The sequence below is a fragment of the Trematomus bernacchii genome, unplaced genomic scaffold, assembly GCF_902827165.1.
Source record: "Trematomus bernacchii unplaced genomic scaffold, fTreBer1.1, whole genome shotgun sequence".
Lineage (NCBI taxonomy): Eukaryota > Metazoa > Chordata > Actinopteri > Perciformes > Nototheniidae > Trematomus > Trematomus bernacchii.
The window spans coordinates 10,188,441-10,208,795 of record NW_022987739.1 but is presented as its reverse complement, the minus strand read 5'-3'; the positions used below and the strand labels follow the sequence as shown (position 1 = coordinate 10,208,795).

General features: G+C 38.8%; 1 protein-coding gene across 2 annotated transcripts; it reads left to right on the top strand.

Annotated features, from left to right (window-relative positions):
- The first annotated feature begins 11,936 nt into the window (after positions 1-11,936).
- Positions 11,937-20,179, top strand: pfn2 (profilin 2). Of its 2 annotated transcripts, none has more exons than XM_034147217.1 (3): positions 11,937-12,330; positions 15,171-15,363; positions 18,240-20,179. In XM_034147217.1, exons 1-3 carry the CDS (start codon positions 12,202-12,204, stop codon positions 18,335-18,337), a joined length of 420 nt encoding a protein of 139 aa, XP_034003108.1. In that variant the 5' UTR covers positions 11,937-12,201; the 3' UTR covers positions 18,338-20,179. The 2 variants fall into 2 exon arrangements, with proteins under 2 accessions (XP_034003108.1, XP_034003109.1); XM_034147218.1 differs by lacking the exon at positions 18,240-20,179 and adding an exon at positions 17,826-18,220.
- Positions 20,180-20,355: the final 176 nt, after the last annotated feature.

Sequence of the window (20,355 nt, the reverse complement as noted above, 5' to 3'; positions counted from 1 at the left end):
CTTGTGTAATATGTATTCTCTCTAACTGCCTTTGAAGACAAAAACTGATTATGGGAAAATCACAACAAGGAAAATAATGTGGTAAATTGTTAAGTGAATATAATAAGAGGTATTTATTGGCACAGAGAACACAACAAAGATAGTGACATCTACTCTGACGTTTGGCACTCTCAGACAAAGGGTTTTACAGTTGGTGGTTACAGAGTAATGTGCATGTATCGCTGTTCATGGTCAACAATAGAGGCCCATATTATCATGAGAGAAATATTATAATGTTTAAATTCCTCAGCCACCAAAAATCACAAGATACCAAAATCCATGAGTACAAAGCTCAATTCCTCGGAGTCTTAAACCCCTTACAACACAAATAATAATGCCAATTTCCATGAAGACGTAGGTAAATAAGCACAGAGAAGGTGAATCAACATTCCTAGTTAGGACAGATTTTCGAGCTGTAATCCCAAATGAGACATAGTTCTGATTCATTGGGTAAATCAGCAACAACGGACAAAAACAACAGAAATCTCCCTTATTGAGTAAGCACTTGGCCTGTGTGTGTGCGAGTGTGTGTGTGTGTGTTAGGGAAAAAGAGAGAGGATGACTTTGGGTACGTGTTACTACTCACGGAAACAGTAATGTATGCTTACTCGCCCACATATAAGTACATATTTTCACAGGAATGGGAGTCAGAGCGAAGAAAAACAACAAATTCATCTATAATCCACTTGAACTGTTTCCTATTGAAACATTTCTGGCATTTTTTATTGAAGCCACTGCATGACTTGGTGCAGGTGCCTGGCAGGGTACAAAGAGGCATTTGTGAGGAAAAAGAGAGAAAGGAAAGGAGAGGAAAATGTGCTGTAACATGGAGTCTTATGCTCATGAGTGATGTTTATCTGGATCATTCAGCAGAATCATGTTCTGTTACTTGTTTTGACAGAAATATGTTTTTACCTTTGTGTCTTTATTTGTTCATTTACTGCATCTCACATGTGAATAAAGTGGTAGGAATTGTTAAAGTACATTGTATTTGTTTTATTTGTTCTTTTTCTCCAGTCAACATGTCTTATCGAGTGGCCCCGAGTCAACTCTCTTTAAGGTAAAAATGTAAACTTAATAACAACATTGACAGTAAACATTACAACAATTAATTCTCTCTTTTCTTAGAAGAACTCAGCAATTGCAATCATATGATGCACATACTGCAGGGTTGCAGCTGGATGTGCCACTAGGTCACTGATTAGGATTACATAAGACATGTAAGAAAGACTAAGAAATCAAAGCAAGTACCACAGATCTGTTTTCCTATGACAGTAAGTGAATGTTATACAAAGCTGTTAATTCAAGCTATGATCATGCTGCATTTCTTTCTAGACTCCAGAAACCTGAAATAATGTAGCGCAATACAAATCACAACTTTTTTGTTTTTCTCAAGTCTGAAGTCATCAAATGTACGATGTGAGCCTCTGTCATTCAACATTCATGTGAGTAAATCTATCAGTGACAATTTCATTAATTACAATTATAGCACATAAAATGACAACACATTTGTTTTCTTTCGTTAACTTGTTTTCAGTTTGTTTACTTGATTTTAACTGGTTTTCTTCATGAATTATAAAACTTAATAATTCAATAAAAATGATACAAAACAGAAATCCACTTTTGATGGGGTAGCTACTTGACTCAGAAGAAGAAGACGAAGTCGGTCTTTCCTACAGTAAAGTCAACAAAACTTTCAGATGCATCTTCTCAATTTGATAACTTACTAAAGGTCTTCCTTGGGAAATTAGCAATCTTATATTTAGACTGTGTTATTTTGAAATAGAAGATTAAAACGAGTTCAAGGAAAAGGCCTGCTCGGAATTTAAGATTTAGATGATAACAGGCATTATGTTGTTTTCAACAGAGGTTTCAGGGCATAAATTAACAACAAAAAAAACCAGCTGCTAGGTATACCCATTTTTTGGTTAGTTAGAGTAGTCTGCTAATAATTTTTTTTGGAGTCTTGATTTGAATTTTTGATGACAGTCAAACACAGGCTAAATGAATAGAAGTCTTGCTGTCCCCATTCGTCCTTGTCTGTGCGGAATATAACTGGTGGTAACATTTTTTAATTAGCTTTATTACTTTCAGTTGAATTGCCAGAAGCCATAGTAACAGTAGTGTTGTGAAAATAAGAGGGAAAGTAAAGTACACTTTCAAGTCTTTCCACGTTAATCAACCGCTCATAAAAGTGCCTTCAGTTTCAATGTCAGTCATCACCGCACAAAATGACTCAGTTTGACTGGAGGAAATACACACATGCTGTCAATGCAAGCTAGATTTCAATAAAAAGATTTAGATGGTATTTAACCATTGCTCTGCTAGAGTAGCATTTAACAGCATTAAAGGAAATGGTAATATGGAGAGTTGAGGGACAAGTCAAGCTGTGACCTTTAAATGACTGTGTATGATGACATAATAATCATCCTAATATTATTGACAATATCTAACTAATTAAACAGGTTTAAAGTGACAGACTTACATCCCCAGAATACAGTGAAATCAATGTCAGAAATATATCCTCACATCTTTACTTTGTTGTCTCACTGTCCTTTCTTGCCCCCTCTCCTCCCAGTGTGATACGCTTAACTCCTTCCTATGACCTTTGACCTGACAGGCCATAATATCCCCTATAATGTGTATACATGCGGCTGAACTTCCATCTTTTAATCTGCTCATTGTATTGCATATCCTGAGCGATTTATTTTCTTAATTGGCAAGCTTGAAGGGGATTATGGTGTCTTGTTGGAGTCAAAAAGGGGAGGGCAGCAATCATGACTTCACATGAACAAAAGGGGCGAGTTAGTATACTTGTTAAAAACCGGCTAAAGGCTTTATGTTCAGTATTGCACTTTTATCTTACCTTTTTATTTATATTATATATTTATTATTTTATCCTAAGCATCATTATTTTTAGGGCCATAAAGCTTCCATGTTAATAAATGAAACTGTCTCTTATAATGCCTGAGGAAACTCCAAACGGAGAGGAGAGACTAGTCTGGGATTTTTCAATTCTGCGTCACAAAGTGGAGGTGCAGAGTTTGAGAGAAGTAGGATTTTAGGAGGCAAGGAAGCTCTAAAGAAAGGCCCTATTGGTGACATTATGGAGAATGTGGTATCTTCTTCCAGCAGAAGTCTGTTTTAATTAGGAATTATTTTGGTTTGTTAATAAAATAACACATAATAAACATGAACAAATATGTATAAATTAAATAATACTTTGTATCAATGATAAGTGTGTGCAGGTGAAAATAAATCACCTTATTGTAGAAAATGTAATACCCTATAGGGATTATTTTGTATATAATTGAACACTTGCAAATGCAATTCTGGAAAATGCAAATCAAAAATCAAAAACACACTTATTGGGAGTGATTTAAGTCTGTCTATAAACCTTCACCTTTAAACAAGTGTTACACAGGTTTTTTGTCTTTTAGTTCTTCCACTGGTTTGATGCCCATATCACTGGGTGTCAAATGATCAGCAGCTTAATATTAAAAGATGCTCTGTACATTTTCTAAGTTTGTATGAAGTCAGTGTGATACTGTTTATACAAGCAGAAAGCTAGTACTAATTATCCCTTTTAAAGGGTACATCTAAAGGTTGCACCTTCAAATGTCAAATTCCTTTGACAGCTTTAACCTATGTGCATTTCAAGTATATTCATGTCTTGTTAAATGTACTTGTAGCTTATAGGTAAATGAGAGAGGAGTCGCAGCATGCATGACTTGCATGCATGTAGGGGCTTGGACTGGGAGCTGTAGGGTGGCCGGTTCAAGTAAAATATGGAGTGTGGACTGCTACTTGGAGAGGTCCCAGTTCACCTCCTGCCCTGCCATGGTGCCCTTGAGCAAGGCACCGGACACCCCCCTTCCCCCCTCACACCCATTGCTCCCCGGGTGCTGTACAATAGCGGCCCACTGCTCCTAGTACTAGACTCCTGGTACTAGGATGGGTTAAATGCAGAGGCCAAATTTCACTGTGTGTGCTGTGTGCTCTGCATGTGTGACCATTAAAGAGGGTTTCATCCCTCCCAATTCTATTCCAATTCTTTTGTAAATTGCTTTTCTTGGAAAATGACACCTTCAATTATTCCTTTGATAAACATAAACTAATTTGCCTTTTAGCACATTTTTGGGGTTTCGTTGTTGCCTGAGTAGGATCTTATGTGTTGACCTGCCAAGTGTTTCATATCTAGTGGCTCTAGAGCACCATCTGTGTCTCACTACTGTGCTCACGACTCCAGTTAATCTCCTGCACGTTCATCAGAGCTGTAGTAAACAGGTGCAGCCACAAGGTGTCATCACAGAGCAGTAAAACAGTACAACCTATGCCAAAGTGCATTTTACAATTCTGTCTGAGTATACTGTACATCTATGTATCTACTCATCCAACCCTGTGTATCTATGTATTTAATCATCTATCTGTGTATCTATGTTTATATGTGTGTATATATGTATGTATTTCTATATTTGTTTATGTTCATCTAAAGTTTCTATAAAACATACTATGATAAAATAAATAATTAACAAAAAATCATGGCCACATTTTTTTTAATAAAGAATGTAATAAGACAGTGTATATTGACACAGTGAGATTAGCAGTTCATTATAATGGTTGTAGAAACATGGAGAGTTGCCAAAGAAATGCCACATTTAATAACATTACCTTGTTCATGTTTGCATCCATCATGAACAACTATAATTAAGACAGACAGCAGCGGAAAATGAAATATCAACGCAAACATACCACACAAAGTGCTCTACATGGCCAGTGGTACTTCCCATTTATAATTCATTTGGCTTGCAAATGAGAGCTGCTTTTAGGAAGACTGAGTCATGCGTATGATGAGTGTCTGTGTGTGTGTGTGTGTGTGTGTGTGTGTGTGTGTGTGTGTGTGTGTGTGTGTGTGGTGTGTGTGTGTGTGTGTGTGTGTGTGTGTGTGTGTGTGTGTGTGTGTGTGTGTGTCTGTGTGTGTGTGTGTGTGTGTGTGTGTGTGTGTGTGTGTGTGTGTGTGTGTGTGTGTGTGTGTGTGTGTGTGTGTGTGTGTGTGTGTGTGTGTATACATGTTTAAACCTCTGGGTGTGTCATGTATGACCTGTAAACCTGTGTCTGTATCTTTAGGTGTGGTGGTCAGAGGACGAAGGTGTTGACATTGTTTAGGGTAGTTCATCTATGGATAAAACAACTTGTTGCTTTCAGAGTCATGCTCACCTGACTGTAGGCATTTGGACATATGTTTACTACAGGGGTAATCAAATGAGCTGTAATATAAACAAAACAAACGCAATTATGTGGCGCCTCTCAGTTTTACTTTCCAGGAACTTTTTCCCATGAACGAAAAAAGTTTTTTGTTTCTAAAAAAATGTCCAGGTACCCCCCCTTGAGAACTGCTACACAGTTCACTGGTTGAATTAAAAAGTTGTGCCTGATGAGTTTGATATTAAGTGACAGGTAATTTAGTTTCTTACAAGTACAAAAAGTGTCAGCCACCTTGGTGCCTTTAGGCCAACAACTTTGGGGCGGAGAACAACTGCAATGAAGGGTTGCTTCTGTAACTGTAAATTATACAGTTTTAACACAGCAAATGTGACAGACGTCTTTATTATGATCTGTGGAAACTAAGATGAATGTGCTGAAAACAACACATCGAGACTGTCTCAGTTTCTACAGACCTGCCATTGGAAAACTGTGATGGATGCTATAAAACAAACATGCTCACATGTTGGATTACAAATAGAGGAATTTCAGTTTTGGTGCGCAATAATCATTTTGAAGACACAAGCTCCCACAAAAAAAGGCATATTGATTCTAGCAGACCCAACACAATGGGAACTCCACTTGCAACAGGTGACTGAAAGCGTTTAACTTACAGTGATTCTTTCCACATTGTTTTGAATAAATGTGGCGACAGCAAGCTAGAATACAAGTAGTTGGGAACAGCACCATCCCACAGACACTCAACATTTAAATATAAACAGAAACATAAGGGGAAACATCACACTGTTTGAAAGGTGATTTATTTTCTTCTTAAGCCAAAAGATATTAAAGCAATTGGCAAAATAAGAATTCAGACATGGCAGGTAAACACAAGCATTGTACATACAGTATGTTTGCATTATAAATAACAGTAAAACCATTGGCATAGGTCTGTAAATCTGAGTGAAAGCTGTACTAACTGAATGGATGATAAGACTTTAGATATGCTTTTGTTGTCAGACATTGAAAACCCTCAATGTATTGTCAAATGGAGGATTTAAAAGGGGCCTCGTTTCAGTTCTCAGTTCATTCTTAATAAATACACAGAAACACAGCCTGTATCACTTCTAAAATTAAGAGAGTCTTTCAGTGAAGCAGTGAAACTGATCAGACCCTGAACATGTCCATCCAGAGTAAGACTCTTCCTCCTTCACTATGAATCATGACTATTCATCTGTGCAGAACAGAGGGCCTTTATATCCCATCTGTACATTATCATACCACGCTCCCAGGGTAAGTAGGACTGGGTGTACAGTAGCTTGTTGCTCTGCAGAAAAACAACTCTGTCCTTCTGAATGACTCAAAATGTGTATTCCTGTTAAAGTATAAATGAAAGAAATAATGTATCTTCTTCACATGCTTTTAAGAAGAAAAGGGCAAAATGAAAATATAATTAGAGGAGCTCCTTTGACATATGTTTTTCTTTCTTTTTCTGTAACTGACCAAAATGTGATGATCCACATTCCTCAAGCATTTTTATGGAGAGAGCGAAAGAAAAAGGAGTTTTGCAAACCAAAAGTAGGAACAGGAAACAACAAGGCAGGCAAGGTTTTATACCAGGGCAGCTGAAAGTGTGTTTACGTTTCTGTACACATACTGTATGCTTTTAATTCAGTGCTTGCATGTTTTAATATCAGTATGAGGATTGTACTATTGTTACGATTTTAAATCAATAAGACACATGAGTTCTCTATTTCTGAAGTCTGTTTTATTTTTAGTTCAAGTCTTTATTTTTCCGTCCATTGTGGGCGAGGCCTTCTGACCGCATCATTGCTATTCAAATCCAAACGAACCCACTGCCCTTAGCGTGCCTTGGGTTTATGTAAGCTTACCTTGCGTGTGTGAGTAGGGAAGTGTCGTGTGCATTTGCGTACCAACACTTTATGTGCCTAGTCATATGAGGAAAAGGGTGCAGTGGGTTTTTAGTTTAAGTTCATTAGCATGTGTGTGTGACATCCACAAATTGCAGTCGCGATCAATGGGTGTGTTGATCCATTCCACAGATGGGGGCTGCAGGCCTCAGAAGAGACTGCCTCATTGTATGTACCGATGTGTCCAACACATACTGACTCTGCTGGCCGTGCAGATGGACCACCTTTGACCTCCCACACTGACCTCTCTGAGGGGGTAAAGGTTACTGGAGTCAGGCTAGCTGACCGTCACATGTTTCATCCCAAGCTACCATGAACAAGAGATATGTTATCAAACTATAACAGTGTTTTTCCAGCTCTACCCTGATCTCGTTGAGAAAATGTCCTCCATACACATTCTTGAAGGGATGCTCATTATGTTAAACCGCCTCTGACAACACAACTGTCAAAGCTTTTGCCTTCCAGTGTCTCAAATAGAGAGGATGTGTGCATCTTTAGCCCCCCCACCCCCACTCCTTGGCTACTATTGATTTATTTTGTATGTGACACACCTGGGAACTGGTGAGACATTTTCTAGGAACAGAGCAGCGCCATAGCTCTATCTTTCCTGCTGCTTAATATTTAATACCCTGCACTGCTGAGATGCCTCAAGAAGGAATGACAATCAAAGGATGGTTATTTTTAAGTCTTGATGTGGTGTGGAGATTTTTTTTAGAAAACCAACACTCACACACACAATTTCTGCCAAAAGCTGTAAGGAAAAAGCTTTTTGAATATCTCTGTGGGTAATGTTGTGATTTAAGCTTGAATCCAAAGATCAGCCAATCATGTGTCATGGAGGGGAAATTATTTATTTAGCAATAAATCTCATTAAAAATACACCAAAGCATATCGGCATCTGAGAATGTTCATCTGTGTGAGTTAAAAATAGGTCTACCCTCTGTACTGCTAGACAAGATAAAGAGCGAAGTAGAGTCATGAATAAATAATTGTGTCCAATTGAGGTGAAAAAATGTGTTCAGACTACAAGACAAAGCAGAGCCTCCTGCAGAGTCAGAGTTAAAGTCAGGACTGCACGCTGATATATCTTCAGGCCCGCTCAGGCAGCTGTAGCTCTGACCTGCAACCTCTGTCATGTTCGATGCTTCCACGATAAATCAACTAAGAATAAAAACGTGTTCTACTCTTGTACTCATTTCAGTATAAACGTATTGATTAGCATTTGTTCTGTGATTTTATTAAGAATCTACACCAAGAAGTTCTGTCTGTAGCCGAACTGTAATTGTTCTCTGTGCCATAGACTTCGGTTATCATCTAAAAATGATTTAAAACACAAAAGTAGGCCTTAAAGTTGCACTGTGACAAGCTCCTTTGATGTTTTAATCGTAATGCTGTACGTTTTTTAGAATTGATCCAACAAACACTGTGCTAATGCTATAGAAACTCAATAATACATCACATGTGTATTCATCCACTAACTGAAATATTCCCCAACAAATGCACTATCCATCTCTTTAAAGAAGAAGATGAATTGTATTAATCCCCTGGGCCTAGGGCAAATCGAGTTTGAGTAACATTGTTAAAAGTTACAATGCCCCACTGTTTAAAAAATAATAATTCAAGCCTTTGATTTAAAGTAAAAGTATATAATTGTGGTGTGTTTTTAAAAATGGAAGTCTTAAGGAGGAGCAAATGAACTACAGACAAACAGGAAGAGAAGTCAGAGAATATTAAGGGAATTATTAACATTATTACAATATTATGGTGTTTTCATGGGATCTGTTGACAAAATAAAAAGGAACATCTCCAGCGTTATCCTTTAAAAACACTAAATACATATATGCAAAAATAAAATGATTAAGATATGTAACTTGCATGTTTACAATGTTTACAATTTAGCTAAATGGTTAAAAACCTAAAAGGGTCTGAATGGAAACAGCCTTAAAAAAAGGGAAAACAGCTTGTTGGACTGTTAGCCATTCTGCAGTGACTGGGGACTGGGAAGTATGCATTGCCTTGTTTTATGGGGGTCGCAGGCCATAAAGACACACAATGCTGGCTGTCAGCAGCTTCACTGCAAAGGTATTGTTGCTTTTCGAAGAAGTTTACTTTTCACGTTTCACATCTTTGTAGTCTTGGGGTTTTCTACTTCATTCGAAATATCTGTATTTTGAGCCAAAAACCGGTAAAAAAAACAATGGGTACGTTTATAAATCAGTTGCAGGCACGCGGTATATGCATACGCCTGCTAAGCCAACAGAAAGGCACAGTGCCAGGTGTCAGAGTCAGAGTGCACCACACTGATTCACTGTCTTTAACACTATTGATACAGGATTGTTTCTATCCATTCACACATTGTAATGACATAGTCAAACTCCTACCATGAATGGTCAAATATGGACAACAAGTGTATGCAAAAAAGAAAAAACAAACTGACATAGCCTGCAGGAAACTTGTGTTTATCTCTGTGTTATCCAGCTGTTATGATGCTAATGGCCTTGTCCAAAGCCAAGCCTTTTCTAAAGCAAACAAGTTTGCTCCTTCATGTGACTCATGCGCAGCCTATAGTGGTTTGACTGTGAGCGCTACTATTTTGACAGAGCAGAAGTGCAAAACAGAGGTGACCATGGAAACTGACGGCATCCAATGGGAGAAAAGGATGGGTGTGGCTGACTGATTGACAAGTCGCTCACTGCCTGGTCAATTAATAACTTTTTCTGCCGTCACAGAGAAGAAAAAATAATTCACTGGAAGTTTCTAAAAGATAAAACAGTCACATGATGTAGAAGAACAACCCCTGCAGTATCTGTGAATATGAACTGAGCTCAGACAAGTTAAACCATCTCACTTGCAATGGTTGTTTAGTTAGTTGTTTACCTTTAGTTTGACATGGTCTAAATGTAAATGATTGATTTGATGTCCATAATTTGTGTTTTAAAGTCAGGTATATCTGAGCTGTGAGTCAATAATAATATGCTTTCCATTCACGTCTTAACTGTGGTTGATTTGAACCAGGGGCCTACATTCTTTTGCTCAATAGAAGTAGCTCCAAGTGACCTTTTGCTACTTTATAAAGCATGTTACAGGGTGCATGGTGCTGAAAAAATACTTTTCATAAGTAGGTAATTAATATCCCTGGATAAACCTCAACGATGTTATTACCTCAATAAATAACGCAGGATTTCAGATTTAGGAGATGAACATCCATTTGTATACCCAGAGTTTACAGTGTGTCTTTGTGTTCTGCGAATTTACAGTTGGTGTACATTGATAGAATAAAGGCTAGAAAGATCATAAAACAGTCATGTGCTTACCTCATTATGGTTTCCAGGGAGCAAACACAAACATACACTGTTGATACACACAGTGCATGATCGCCTGATATTTTCATGCTTGTCTTTAAAAGAGGCGTCACAGGTTTGATTTCACCGCACTTGGAAAACTGAGAAACTGCACCCTAACCTTCTGTAGTCAAAAACACTGAAACAAACACATTTTGTTTATGAAAGCATCCCCATTAATAACTTTGGTTTTGTTTATTCATTTGTATATTTCTTTAATACATGAAGGTTTTATGTTTTTACCACTTGTTTAATGTCTCACTGTAGTTACTGTATGATACTGTTTTTTTTGTTTTGTTTTTTTAACTCACAAAATGTCTATCAATGATGATTTGGCAAAAAAGTATTATATTTTGATTGAGGCAAAAAAAACTAACAATAAACACAACACCATTTATATTTTCATAAGAAGAATTTTCCAAATATTCTTCAATTTGGTGACTTGTAATTTAGTATTGACAAGGTTTTAACATCTTGAGAATGTATCTGACTTGTGGAAACCTGAATAAAACCATACAACATCGATGCTGCTTTATTGCTCGGACACAGTCTGGACTGAAAGTATGCTCAGAATGTAAACGTACACACATATATGGAAATATAGCTTCTCCCCTTAACTTAGCACGACGGGCAACTCCTGGAGTCTCCCGTTAGGACTGTTCTTTAAGGACTATAAAATGCTTGTTTAGATTCACTCGTTTTATTTACTTACATTTTTTCTATATTTCCTTCCTGCCAAAAGTGTCATCTAGTTACAGCAGGATATTAATCCAGAGATATTTAAACCATATATATTGGAGATCCAAAATTGCCCCCTAGTATAATGAGAGTGTGCGATTGCTACTGAATGTTTCACCCTATTATGACCTAGTGACCTTTTAAAGGTTTTTACCTGTCTCTCTGTGGATGATAATAAGAGACCCAAATGACTGCTGAAAACTCAAAAGAAAAAAAAACGATTATTCATTATATGGATTTCGGTAAATCTGCTGAGTATGTTTATGTTTGTATCTATCTGCCCAGCTGATTAAAGTGGAGTGGTTATCTTAAATCAAGAGCTAAATAAAACTGCGGATATGAAGATATTGTATGATCCGGGAGTTAGAGCTTGAGAAAAAAAGAGTTAAGAAGTTAATGGGGCTTTATAAGGTAAAACACTAATGTGAATTATTCTTTATTTTACATTGTAATGTTATTTCTTTCACCACATTGCTTTGCAAATTACATTTCAGAGATCTACACCACAAACCACGACAACATGTTGCTAAGCACATTCAAACTGAGTAAATGTGATTTTAGACTCCCTTAATATCGTATTAGTCATACAAAAATAAGAAGAACAGTAAGCTGAAACTGATGAGGAGAGAAAAAATAGTCCGTCTTGTTTTTTGTCACGGTATATTCATCCGCCGCGCAGTTTATTATGCAATGAGGCAGCAGGGCGAACAACGACCTGGGCGGAGTGATTTTAGTGAGGACTACACCCAAGCGCCTGTCCGAAAGCAGCGGCTTCTCTTCGTTTCCTAAACCAGACCAGAAGAAAGCCGGGACGTGACGGAGCCGGGGGGGTTCTGCTTGCTGGAGGCCCGATAAATACAGCTTCTTCACTGCTTCTTCGTCGCTCAAGAGACCTTTGTGATCTAACTTGACCCTTCGTCTTTTTCCGTCCTAGAACTAATTTCACAAACATGTCCTGGCAAAGCTACGTGGACAACCTGATGGCTGATGGCAGCTGCCAGGACACGGCCATTGTTGGGTACACGGACGCCAAATACGTCTGGGCATCTTCTGTCGGCGGTACATTTGCCAACATAACGGTTAGTACGCTCTGTGTGTCAGTATCTATGATTACATGGGAGGAACAATCATGTTGCATGCCGGTGGGTTTCCCTGCATAGCCAGGCCTTGATGAATGAGGATAAGGCGAGCGGTGTGTGGTACACATGGTATCTGGTGGTCACAATCAAGATGCATTGGCACGTACGAACCGTTGCTTTTCAACCCACCAGCAGTGTGGTACGGTTTTCATCACTTCCAGTTAATGTTACATTTATTTGTAGATAATGTTTTTGTTTTTAGAAATTGCCACCAGACCAGTCGGGGAAACCAAAGCCAGTGACAAACGGTACCGCGAACTCAAGCTAAAGAGACTAGCCAGCCGCGTCTGTCTTTGATACCGGTCAGACAGGACGAGGGAGGCGGAGAAAGCATAGCCGATTTCAATAATTTATTTTTTAACCCACTCTTCTTTTTATAAACCATTACTTTTGGATTGTGTTATTAGTTCATTTAATTTTAGCATACAACACAATGTAACGGTAACATTGGTTAGCACACTCCAACTCGCGGTTAGCTCAAATCAGGCCGGTCATCCCCGTTGGAAAATCATTATCAGCTAACGCTAATAGCGCAACTCGAGCGGTGCTCGCATGCGTACTTTCTCGCTTGCGTTCCGTTGGCCTTTCTCTTTTTTTTCCTACTCTGTTTCTGTGAATCGCACTGCTGCTACCGCCCCTTATTTTCCAAGATGGCGGATACACTCCCAGTTTCTTATTCATTTTGTTCATGGAAGCCAATCGAGCCATTTAGTCTCGGTTAACCATTACATAAGCCGTCCACCCTTTGTCTTTCTTTACTTTTTTAACTAACCGCACATACACCTGAGTTGATGGTAGCATTTCTTGAATATCACTTTGCTAAACAGTCTTCACCGGCGCTTCGTTGAGCCTCCATTTTGTCTGTTAAATAAATTATAAGGCGATAATTAAAAAATACGTGTGTGAAGTTGATTAGCTGTAATTTGAATCGTACACACGTTCGTTTTTAGGAGATTGTTGGGTATAAAATGGCAGCCCATGCTTCAGACGAGTGAACTGAACGAGTTGCTAACGGGAGTGTCCGCTCGGGCAACCGGCTCAGAGTAACGTTATCTTTGGACGCATTCAATTAAATTACATATTTCTGTCCTTCTGGAAGTCTCATGTGAAGCCAGAGCTAATTGCCATCTTACCAGCTTGCTCTCGACCTTAGCTAGCCTGTGTTTGCCTATACCCGTTGCTTAAATTAGCTAAACCAAATTCGCTGTATGAAGCAGAATCTGTGAAACGGCAGTGCTAGTTTACACAGCGTGGGCTCTCGATGGGGAGAAAGCCGGTGACTGTAATGCATCCTTTGACCGGGCCTTAACGTGCAGCTAGCCGCCATGCTAACTGTGTCTGAGTCAGTAGAAATCCTTTGAGTTTCCAGTTTTGTCCTGAAGAGTTTCGTGTGTGCCATGACTGCGCAGTTCTTCAGTTAAGGGGCGACGCCTTTTGTTCTGCAGATTGGTTCAAAGACCATTTAGGGAAATCTGTACCATTTAAAGAGAGTGTAGTGAAATACACGTTTTCACATAATCAGTAGCACTCTTTTACCGAATATGTGTTGCCATTGTTTTGGTCAGCTGCAGTGGGCCTTAGATATTTCAGGACTTGCCGGCTATTGGAGTCACTATTGTCTTTAACAGTATATTGCTAGATATCATTTCTAAAGACTTGATTTACATATACTGTCCCCAAAGTGTAAAACAAAAAAAGCTTTTATCAAATCGACACTTTTTTTTTCTTTATTAGCATGTCTTAAAAAAACAACAACTTTTGTACCAGTTTGGTCAAGTAATAGATCATACTTAAGCTATCCATTGCAGCATTTTACACTGTCTAACAATATAATACGCCTCTTTTCTATGGAAGTGTTTGTGTGACCATAAATGAGAACCAGAATTGGATGCAACTAGTACAAGGAGTGAAAGGCCTTAAAGTAACACATCTCTCACTAGAGTCTGAAGTATTATTTTTATTCTGCTGGGATGTAAGATTCCAGTGATAACCTCGGATACCCAAGAGCTCAGGTCATAGTATTTTATAGATCATCTCAGGTAAAGGGCAAATATATTTGTAGACTTGCACCCCATGTCATCCGGAATTAAACCCCATATTCAATCCCTAAAGTGCCAATTTTCTAAATCTCTAACCCAACACTTGGGTCTTACGATTTGCATGGTACAGGAGACCTTTGACAGTGTGTAACCTTTTAATGTCTTTTAAGCCACACTGGAGAGAGGCAGGTAATTTTATGCTGTGGGATTTAATAAAAGGAACTAGCTTCGTTAATCATCTAAGGCTGTCCATATTTCCACGGTTTACATTAGTTGAATTAAACAGTGTTTTAGTCCTTCTTTTGACAAAAAGAGGTCAAATCCTTCAAAAACATTAGTACCAGTTTACAACAATGTATGATATATTTATGATAAATATTGTGAAAGGGTTTTTATTTGAAAATTAGTTGTTCAGGTATGTTCTTGTTGCTTCATAAATTATGCAACATCTCAGGAGTGTGTCCAGAACCTTTAATGACTCTGTAAGGTATTGCTTGCTGAGGAAAAGATGTTTTTCCTACCGGCTCTTAATTTTCTCTTCATTTGAAAGACCTGTTTCTCAAAAGGCTTCACAGCACCCACACGTTGGTGGAATTAATCAGAATTGTATTAAAAGAGCATTAGAAGAACGCCTACAAAAGGCCAAATGTAAAATAATTAGCAGTCTCTGACAGAATTAATCAACATTTTGCATTTTTAAAATGGATGTACCTAATTTCTTGCTTTTGTGTTTGCCTCTAGCCTGAAGAAATTGACGTGCTAACAGGGAAGGACCGTGAGGCATTCTTCTGCGGTGGGATGACCTTAGGCAATAAGAAGTGCTCCGTAATCAGAGACAGCCTCCCTGTTGACGGCGACTGGACAATGGACATCCGGACAAAGAGTTCAGGAGGAGAGCCAACATACAACATTTCTGTAGGCAGAGCTGGCAAAGGTGAGCACCTCGTTCAGTGTCAGTCAGAAAGCTTTCAGTAGTGCTACAGTGACAGCAGAGTCTGAATGATAGTGGTTATAGACCTTTGTGTTGTCTTTGCATGTGGGATAGACCTTGAACGCACCTTTCCTCAATATATGATGAACACAGGTGTTTAGGTGTCTGTTATTATTGAATGTAGTTTGATTATGATGGGGAACAACTGCATCTCAGCTAAATGTAGTCTTGATAAGTAACAGGTTAGTAAGGGGCAAGTTCATATAAAGAGGTCGGGTAAAAGGAAATTCCCTTAAAATATGACGTATTAGTCCTCTATGCCATTACTTCAATCAGATATAGCTGTTTAATTAAAATGTGCATGATATGTTTTGATATCATCGGTAATAAAGTCTAGACATCTTACAGATCATCCTAAATAATTGATAACGTGTTTTTCCCAGTTTCTTATCGTTTATATCTGTCTTAAATATTGGTTGTCTAGAGGGATTTCCTTGCTCCTGGCGTGTATATATCCCAATTCTGATAACTAATATAAGCCACTGAAATAAAATGTATTGGAACAAAATCCATGATTCGAAAAAATGTAATTGCATTATGTCCCTACTCTATATAAAAGTTTGCAAAACAGTAGATACACTTCTAATACTTACTTGCTACTATTTAGCCCTTAACCTCCACCCCAATACATTCTGAGTCAAATTGAAGGTTTATCAGTTGATTGTAACTCCCACATGTTGGGCGCGTTAAACAGCAGTAAAGCTGCCATGTGGTTTATGTGCTGCACAGCTGACACTGTTTACCACAGAGGTCAGAACTCACTCATTGATCTCTATTTAAACGAGATTTATTTAAAGTTAATCGAATAAATAACCCAATTTATGAGCTTGACTTTTATGAAAATTCTGATTTGCTGCATAAATTATTGTAAATCCTTTAATTAATAAAAAATATATGCCTACAGATTTATTTTTAGAATGACTGGCTTTAAAAGGCCTACACCTAACAGTCAAAAGAATGAATGTGATATGCCTGAGAGTTGTGCCAGCTATCAGGCTGCCTGTATGGGCCCCGATGCCCTGTCCTCCCCACTTTACCCAGAAACGACTAAACCTTAGAGGTAAGACTTTAACTGGTTCCTGTTCTCTTCTCACCGGGCTCACTCTTTGGGCCGGGATTTCCTTAAAACTTTCTAAACTGCATGCACCCTCCTCTTTCCTGGTTAACATACCCTACCCTCAAAAGTATGAATCTGTTCCCCTGGTCACTCGCTTCCACTACGGCCAGTAAAAGACTTGTTCAGGGCTCTTACATGTATTGAGGAGAGGTACCACACGCATGCTGCTGGTTCTGCATGTGTGCCGCATTAGTCATGGGCAGTATCCAGTCGAAGCTTAACTTTCCTAGTCTCTGCTGCTGGCATGGTGTGTAATGATTACAGAGGAAACCAGTCTAGTTTCTTCCAGTCGAGTGCATTTAACTCAAAGTATAGACTGAGAGGAATTCTTAGCTCCTTGGATTTGTACCTCATCCAAACACCTGGTCGCTTATCGAAAATTAGTAGAAAAGCTGATTTTGCAGCATTTATGGCAACCAGTGTGGTACCTTTGGACTTCTTGCAAAGAAATGTCGGTACCACTTTACAATAAGAGGGTTTATAATTAGGTTATTAATTAGGTTCTAAACACTTTATTAATCATTAAGAACCATTTATAAACCAGTTCTAACATAGTTTTCATACATCAACACAGGCTCACTATTTGGCAAGAGGACTAAGCCTTATATCGGCTACTTAGCGAGAATCAACTCAGTGAGCAACAGATACCAAGGATGCTGGCTGATGAAGAAGACGAATTAAGCTAAGTAGCCAATAGTGCTCACAAACTAATTAATAAATGAATTAAAAAAATATTCGTAAACTCTTTATAAGGGTAGTCTTATTGTAAAGTGGTACTGAAATGTCAGACCAAATTCAACAATATGGATTGCCATTTCTAGTAAATACATTAAATCAATAAATTGTCTGGATTGAGTGTAAATTGTGGCCAAAGTTTGATTTGGAGAATGTGCTCCTTTTTTTAATTTATTTATTTTTTATAAATCTACTACCTATCAAACATTGCTTCACTCTGTGATAGTCATGAGAGTTTAAAGTGAACACAACAGTCACTACAGCTCTGAGCTCTGCCTGATAGACTGACGAACAGCTTTGCATGCGTCCTTTACTTTAATCTCCCGCTGTGCTCACTTCCCTATTGTAATGTGTGATGTCTTCACCACCAGCAGCACTGACAAGAAAATGAATGTTTAGACTCGATACAGCCGTCAGACCAAAGCGCCGCTCTGGTTTCTGTGCCATTGTCCTCCTCTGTAGCCGTCTGTCTGCCTGCTGCTTTTAGCTCTTCTCTTTTCACTTGTGGGCTCTCCGCACTTTCTCTAAATGTCTTCTGTCTCTTTTCTTTCAGTCTTGGTCTTGGTAAAGGGCAAAGAAGGGGTCCATGGAGGCGGATTGAATAAGAAGGCATTCTCCATGGCAAAATACTTGAGGGATTCAGGGTTTTAGTTTGGTTTTCACGTAGTTATGTGGCTTAGTTGCAGGAGATTAAAAAAAAAACATACAAAAAGGAAAACGAAAAATATAAAACTTTGATAAAAGGTAAAAAACAAATAAAATAATTACTGTCGAGCCCATGTTTCCCCAACAGTCCGATTTAAACAAAATCCCAGGATTATTTCTAACATAGCACAGGGTTCAGGCTCTGTCAACGATGTAGCCCACATTTAGCAAGGTGGCAATAAAAAAAAAGTATATTTTCCAGTCCTGCTATCACCAAGTCTGTTCATTTCCTTTGTTTTGCTTCTTCTTTTGTGTACTCTAGCATTGGTTTTTGTCATGGGGAAGGAAGGTGTCCATGGAGGGCAGCTCAACAAGAAAGCATTTCATATGGCTGAGTACCTGAGGAAGTCCGGATACTAAAGCAGCCTACACCCCGCCACCTAGCAGCTCACCCTTACCACCCTGTTGCATTTCACACTTCTTCCAGTCCTAGTTGGTAGTTACTTTTGTTTTTCTGCCTTCTCTCCTCCTTATTTGTTATCCCATATTTTGTTATCTCCCGCCCCTCCCTTCCCCCATTAACACACTTGTGCTGTGTACTCTTACCCCTTAAGCACTATAAGTTGATCCAAAGCAAAGATGAGCATGTTGCTAACAGGATGTCATGACAAATCTGTACTTAACCAAGACCAGCAAAAGAAAAAACCTGGCCAAACACTCGGACAATGAAAGCTAAAGCGTCAATTTGAAGTAGAAATTTCTTTTTGATTTCTCTGTCATGGTGCCCCGTTCTTAATCCCTCCCGACCCGACAATACACACTCCCTCCCGAGCAGCCGATGCCTTTTAGAGCACTTGAGCGGTAACCCAGCTCGTCACGTCTTCCGGTTTAATTTCCTCCATGTCCGGAGGGGAGACTGCATGCATACGCCGGTCAACTGTCGCTTCTCTCCGTCCCGCACCCCCTCCTGCCAAAAATGTTGAGTTCCTCCCCCTCTCCGTTTCCACATCCTGTTCTCAAAGCAGACGACACTACAAACCTCACAGAACTCTCATCTTGATCTAACACTACACAGCAACCAACTAGTCAGTCCTCCGACCCCTCTGTCTCCAGATCCACTGCTCTGTCCTGAACACATGTTATAAAAGGGGGGGGAAAAGCGTGTATGGGGGGGGTGCTCGGACCGGCTCAGCTGACGACCATGAGCCGGATTTGAGAGCGTTTGTCGTCCAGATGCCGGTAGCCTCTCCTCCCGTCATCACAACACGAAAACCCCAAGGACATTCCACAGTAACAATGGCTCAGGCACTTAATACTGTTTTTGTTTGCCAGCTCCTGTAATATATTTTCTTTTGTTTATCTTTGGAAAGGCTGCCATTTTTGGACAGTAGTTATCCCAGCATACAACCATCTGGAACGTGTCCAGTTTGAATTTCTTTTTCTTTTTATAGGACCAAGTGTAGTCGAAGCTCGGGTGTTTATACAATTGCTCTAAACCATGTGAAGGATGACTGCTAACTCTTTTTGATGAAGGAAACACTAACCAGACAATAATGCTTACTATGGTTATAAAAAAAAATGAAGCTACAGGGTAGGTAAGGGTGGGAGTATCTGAAGAAAATTCTCACTACATTGTTTTTTTTTCTTTTTGTTTAGAAAACAAACGACTGCATTTGTACAAACCCATGCTGTGTTGACAACTACAAAACTGTGGAATAAATTGCCTTTACTCTGTAGTCAGCTGAGTTCTGGGGTATCACACGGTCTGTCCGCGCTGACTTCTGCTAACTGTAACGTCCAACTGATATAAAAATAAAATAAAAAAACCTTTTAAAAGTAGAAATGACACTCAACGGGAGATGGGATTGGTTGGAACGAAGACGCTTCTGGTTGTCTTGTTGAAACTGAACTGCAGAACCTGTGTATCCTGTGCCATAATATAGAGATCTGTTGCTGTTGTAAGATGGATTTTACCCACTGTCCACTAAAGAGTCATTTCATTGGCACTTTTTCTATTTCTTTGCTTCCGCTCCACTGTTTAGGCCTTGTGAGATATGTGTACTCATAAAAAAACAACTGTTTCAAGTCCTGTTTGCTGATTTATGTTCATTTCCTTTCTCCTCAACACTTTTTCTTTTTTTTCTTACATCTGGGATAGTATCTTTTAATGCATCTGATTTCATATGCATAAAACCAAGAAATGCCATAAATTGATTTATCACCTTGTTTACAGACAGATCAAATAAATTTATTCCAACCAGATAAATGTTTTTCTGTTTTTATTATGCTAAATGCTGCCTCTTTTTATTTGAAGGAATGGTTTAACATTTTGGAAAATGCACATATTTGGTTAGCTGTTAAGAGTCAGAGAAGATGAATGTCACATTCAGTTTAACACAAATTTGTTACTTCAACCCCTCAGGCCTCCCCGGACAAAC

Coding starts and splice junctions, on each gene's coding strand:
- pfn2 (XM_034147217.1), top strand. CDS start 12,202: ATGTCCTGGCAAAGCTACGTGGACAACCTGATGGCTGATGGCAGCTGC. Junction 12,331..15,170: donor GTACATTTGCCAACATAACG/GTTAGTACGCTC, acceptor GTTTGCCTCTAG/CCTGAAGAAATTGACGTGCT. Junction 15,364..18,239: donor TGTAGGCAGAGCTGGCAAAG/GTGAGCACCTCG, acceptor TGTGTACTCTAG/CATTGGTTTTTGTCATGGGG.